The sequence below is a fragment of the Polyodon spathula genome, unplaced genomic scaffold, assembly GCF_017654505.1.
Source record: "Polyodon spathula isolate WHYD16114869_AA unplaced genomic scaffold, ASM1765450v1 scaffolds_301, whole genome shotgun sequence".
Taxonomy (NCBI): domain Eukaryota; kingdom Metazoa; phylum Chordata; class Actinopteri; order Acipenseriformes; family Polyodontidae; genus Polyodon; species Polyodon spathula.
Window position 1 is genome coordinate 1 of NW_024471794.1, and position 6,000 is coordinate 6,000.

At 38.8% G+C, this 6,000-nt stretch overlaps 1 protein-coding gene and 1 non-coding gene across 2 annotated transcripts; both read right to left on the reverse strand.

Annotated features, from left to right (window-relative positions):
* Positions 1–1,515: 1,515 nt before the first annotated feature.
* On the reverse strand, positions 1,516–1,602 carry trnay-gua. Its single transcript is given in 2 exon segments — positions 1,516–1,551; positions 1,566–1,602. It is a non-coding gene; the product is annotated as a tRNA-Tyr (tRNA).
* Positions 1,603–4,000: 2,398 nt separating this feature from the next.
* LOC121308109 (cis-aconitate decarboxylase-like) lies at positions 4,001–5,747 on the reverse strand (the record flags this gene model as incomplete). Its single annotated transcript, XM_041240397.1, has 1 exon — positions 4,001–5,747. A coding segment is annotated over one exon (952 nt), but the record flags the coding sequence as incomplete, so codon positions are not given.
* Between the last annotated feature and the right edge of the window lie 253 nt (positions 5,748–6,000).

Here is a 6,000-nt window from a genome sequence, read left to right on the forward strand (position 1 = left end):
GCCGGCGCATCGCCATTCACATGTAAACTGACCCGCGTGGAAAGTAAAGTTAGTAATAAGATGGATACAAACACACCATGGCTCTCTTGTTTATGATTTTTTATTTGTATTGCATCCAAAAATGAACAAATATTCTCATTTTGCTACAAAACTTCCACTCAAATTAAGACAGTCAATTCTGAGCAATACATCTTTTACTTATACAAATAGAAAATATGTTAACATGTTTGTAACATAAGAAATACTACTGAGTAAAACTTTATACTTTAAATATTTTTTTAAAAGTATATATATATTCATGATCTTTTATGTGTGTAATTTTATTTCATGCAAAAATGAAGAAATGCATTTTGTTACACAAGCAATTAAATTAGGAAAATAGAAATTATTATATCTTTTACTTAATAAAAAATAAATGTATTTATCATATATGTAACTGCAGTGTGAAAACTGAAGCCTTCTGAAAGGAAAGGGTTTTAAAGAATGGACACAAAAAAGTACAAAAGATTAAACAATCTTTTACTTTCAGGACGTTTCAGGCAAAAGCCCTTCTTCAATGTCCTGAAAATAAAAGATTTTTAATCTTTTAAACTTTTTGTGTCCATTTTTAAAAAACCTTTTCTTATATATATTATATTACTGTCAAAAACAATTCAATACTCAAATAGTTTTTCACAATGTAAGTACATCTGTATTAGAGATTTGAATTTGTTTACAATATTAGCAAGTAATCAATTACTTATTGTAAAAAAAAACAAAAAAAAAACCTGTAAAACCATTAAAATAAATCAATTCTGAAATTTGAAAAGAAAACACAAATGGCTTAACTGCATTAAAGAATTTGTCTTTGGGTAAGAATAGTGCATATTCAACCCTTAGTGTGTTTTTATTAGTTTTATGACTAATATCATGTTTCTCTAGTTCATTAGCATTTATTTCTGCTATTAAAAATGTTTGACTTAAAAAAAAAATTAAATGAATCTTAAGATATTTCTGTAACATACAAAATACTATTAAACGCTTACACAAAAAGAAAAAAATTGTTGTTGCCTTTGGTTTCATTCCTTCTTTTTGTCCCTCATTACCAGTAAAAGCAGATGGAAAAACAAAAGTATGGTCCTTTAAGTCAGAATTAAACCAGCAACCTAATGATGCCAAGGTGTTGCAGTACAGTCCTCCGCTCTAACAGCTGAACTAATGCAAGAGAGCATGCTCCTTGAGGACAATACACACTTCAGAAAAAAAACTGGAAAAAAAAAGCATCCACTGGAGAATGCGGGCATCGATCCTGCTACTTCTCGCATGCTAAGCAAGCGCTCTACCATTTGAGCTAATTCCCCACACTTGGCCAGGTATGACACGTGGCTGCCCAGAGCCAGATGAAAAATATTTTCTTATTACTGAAGAAGAAGAAGAAGATAATTGTGATATTGTTTCAGACAGTTGTTGCCTTTGGTTTCATTCCTCCTTTTTGTCCCTCATTACCAGTAAAAGCAGGTGAAAAAAAAAGTATTGTCCTTCGAGCCGGAATTGAACCAGCGACCTAAGGATGCCCATGTGTTTCACTACAGTCCTCCGCTCTACCAGCTGAGCTATCGAAGGAAGGCTGAAAAATGTCCTCCTTGAGGACAATAGACAGTCAAGAAAAAGGCAGGAAAGCAACAAGAAACGCTAAATGAAAAGATCTCTGCTACACCTCGACATCTCTCTCCAAGATATTTAACAAGTTCAAGGGATGTTACTGGCAAGAGTCTAATGTTTAAAAGAGACTGTATATATTTGAAGAATGTGTTAGAGATCGTGTGTGTATGTCTGTATGATGAATAGTATATATTGTATAGTATAGTATAGAGTATCGTAGTATATTATAGGTACTGTAGTATATTAAAGAATATTTACAGTAAAGTATATCAGATTAATGACTGTGCATATTTACTAGGTTATTATATCTTTTTCCTCTTGTTTCTGTAATATACTCTGGATTTTTTGAAGCTCTTAGTCCTCTCTATTGCAATGGCATTGTGAGCTTCAACACTATGTCCCATGAGCGTGCCTCAAGCCTGCCCTGCACTGGATTGACCACCATGTTGTGGGATGGTGACTGAACAAGTCTGTCTGCATGCAGTGCACCTGCAGGTTGCTTTAAGGATGGTGCTCTGTGTGTGTTTGTGTTCAGAAGGAGCTCTGGTCACCATGGCAAAGTGTGGAGCTGTGATCCTGTCTGGCTGTGGGGTGTACAATGGGAGTAAGATACTCACACTGCTGACACTTTTAACATCGTAAAATGTGCGTTTTGTAAAATGATCATCCATATAAAATATGACAACACTGTTTTAAAACAATGTAGTTACCTACAGTATTTACTCTAGTATTGTATAGGATACTATAAGTGGCTTTAGATGGTACTACAGTATTTGCATGTCTTGCTGAAAAGGGCAGGCCAATACATATCATTTCCTAAGGATACTAGCATGTTGGCTGAGGCTTTTCCAAACAACTCAGTTTCATGCTGAGTGACCTCAGCTGTAAGGACTCTCAGCTCCTTCTCAGAAAACGTTTCTTTTCCGTGCGCAAAGAGGACTTTGCTGTCTTGCTTTGACATATTTTTTTTTGTTTGTATTTTCGTGCTCCAAAAATGTCATCCAGCACCTACTGCTCTCTGCATTCCTAACTCCGTCACTTCTGGGCTGCATGTGCGGTGCTAAGTAGGCTGACGGGCTCGCTGAGTCCCTCATTATCAGAATTATTTGTGCGTGTTGAGTAATTTCCATTGCTCTTAAGTTTATGTAGGGCGCAGTGCAAAATAATTGCCTGTCCGCAATGCAATTTGAATTTTGCATCCACACTTATTTACACTGCACTATACTAACATCTACCCTATCTAGTGTTTTCAGGGCTGCAGCATGTAAAACAAAATACATATTCAAGACAATAAGAAGGTGAGCAGAGATAATGCTGCTAGCATTAATAAGAGTTCAGAGCATTTATTTTAAAGCCTTAGTAGGAAGTTTTTGGCTTGTTAGTGTCACAAATGATGAATTTTCTATGGGTTTTGTGTATTGTTGTTTTTTTTTATTTTTTATTGGAATCTGCTTATCTCAACCCCCCAGTTGGTTTTATGTGTGTTGTGGCTGCCTGTTGGGTAGAGCACTTTCATCCCAGCAACAGGAAGTCCCGCCACAGCCAATGGCGGTCCAGGCAGGATTATATAAAGGTTTTGATTCAAAAGCTGAGACAGGAACACAGAAGACAGGAAGAACCAGGAGGAGTGTGTACAGGCAGAGCGCGCAGGGGGAGGGAGAATACGGCCATTGGCAACAAGAACTTTGATCTGGGGACAGACCAGCACTGGGACAATATTCAGGGATGGGTTTGGAGTTATTTTCTTATTTTTGTTTGTCGTGTTGGGACAATATAGGATGGTTATTTTCTTTTTGATTTGTTTTTGGAGTGGCTATTGTACACACCACTGGTGCCTAGTGTGCGGTGTTCTTTTATTCTTCTTTTTTTGGCACTCCCTTTTTGAAACCTTAACTTGATTATTATTTTTTTTATTGCTGTGTGGTTTGGTTTTAACGATTTTTTACCCTCTTGAGAACAAATAAACTTTTGTTTTACCAGACGCTGCCCCATTGTGTGGGAAACCCGGGGAACAAAGAACCTATATGGGAGAAAGAAATAACTATATGGTTACGAAGGTCCAAAAATGGCGTAGTCGTCCACTACATAGGTACACTAGCTAGGTTATCTCAGGGCACCCACACGTGACATTTGTAACCTGGCAGGTGTTTTTCTCATTTTGTTAACTGTGCACAGGGGAAGGGTATTGACGGAAGGGCTAACACTTCCTAGGTAGCACATTAAACACTGTCGTTAATTACTACTTAACTCATGTATCACAAAAAGGTAGAGCGCTCATCAACAATTGGTGAGGTGCGTAGTAAAAAAAAAACTAATACATTCATAAAATAAAAGTTGGCAAACTCTCTCAGACAAGGTCCACAATTGTATTTAATCAATTCACTTGAGAAAACAGACGTTTTAATTCACATCACATAACTAGAACATAATACCATTACTGATTGTACATTTCACAATTATTAATCAAATTAAAACTTTCTATTAGTCAATTCATATCACAATTAGAACAAGGTACTGTTTTGAGTTACACTGTTTTGAATTAATTATTAAAGTCGAAACATCTTTGTAATGATTAAAAGCTGGTAGAAAATGAAAGTACTGTGTTATACCTTGTAACTAAGAATATTTTTCAATTAAATAAAATAAACACCAAAGCAATCACAATTGTTTCATTTGTATTATATTTGCATACTAGGGGCATCACATTGGTTTCACATTTTGCATCTTGTATGCACATTGTCATCCTGTAGGTGATGATTTAATTGATAGAATTGACAGATGATATCTTCCAAACCAGTGACCTGCTACACAAATCAACAGTATGCAATTCCAATACAAAAGTCTGAAATGACACACAATACATTTTTGTAAAAGATTAAATAAAATAACAATAATTCAATAAATAGAGCATTAGTGAGATTCACAGTGCTATCAGAAATGAGAGTATATACATTGTATAATCTATGTAAACTGTGTGGTTTAAAGGTGACTGTCCCTATCTGTCAATTGAGTATGATTGGGTAAATACTCACTAAAATTATGCATTATATAATAACAACAACAATAATACACTAAAACAAAACACAAATGGCATAAAGATCTTTTCCCAAGTGCCTTCAAATTGTTTTCTTCTAGTGTACGTCATCAAAGGATGTCATGAAGCCCTTGACTCCAGGTGCATGGTGAGGTGGGAGCAGTCCTGCATGTCTTCTATGTTCTCCACGGCATCAATGATGGCCTCCACCCTCTCTCCTGGCAGGACTGCCCCAGCATTTGCCCGGAACTTTTTCAGCAGACTGTCACAACTCCATAAAGTGTCCAGTGTCCATAAAAAGGTGTCGCAACGACCCTTCAAGACATTGCCTGTTGTGAGGGTCAGCAGCACCTCTGCGTACATCTTATTGAAATTGGCAGGGTTGTCCTGGGGGTGCTCGACCCGTACTCTGCTCAGGAGGCCGAGCAGCTCGGGGCGGTCCAGGAACGCTGGGCTGAACGACTGGACACTGACCTCGCCGTCCAGCAGAGCAGTGCAGGCGTTGAACTGGAAGGAGTGTCTGGCCTGGTGCTCGGATTCAGGGAAGGGACGGTTGATATATTTGGAGAGGGGGATTCTCATTAGGATGCTCTGGATCATAGAGGGGTGGAACCCCCCTACGGTGTTGACCAAAAGCTCCCGCGCTGAGCACGCTGCGTCTGCCAACCAGTGCATGCCCAGGTGTGCAGGGAAGCACTTGAAGGCTATGTCCTGGTCCTCCAGCAGGAAGCGGGTATCCTGTTCCTCTGGGGAGGGCAGTGCCTGGGGTAGGTAGTAGTTGTAGAAGGCACTAAAGCCAGAGCAGCCTGGGGTCGAGTCCAGGATCAGCGTGCTGGCCTCCAGGCCCCGGGAAGCCAGCAGTGCCGCCTCCATGCCGAGTCGGGCTGCGTTCCCGATATGAAGAGGTTTGGATTGAGTGGCAGCGTTGGTCATGGGAGCCCCTGCTAGGGAGGCAGCAATCACCAGGTCGTTTGAACACTGCGAGCGATCCAGGGAGAGCAGACGGGAGCAGGCAGCAGCACTACCCAGAGGGCCCACCACAGTCGGGGGATGGAACCTGAAGGGAGAAACACTGGCATGACCACCCTAGTAACTGAGAGAGTATCTCACATTATATATGTTTTTTAATGGTTTTAAAATTCTGATTTAAAAACAAACTCAGATAGACAAACATGTATTGTCATGCCTTCTAAAAGAAAAGGAAAGTGTAATAATAATTTCCAATAAAAACAACATAATCAATGTGAGGCTAAAAAAACACTGAAAAACAGATTAAGATTTGCTTTCAAATTTAAACACGATCTCGTTCATGCTGGAAGAATCCT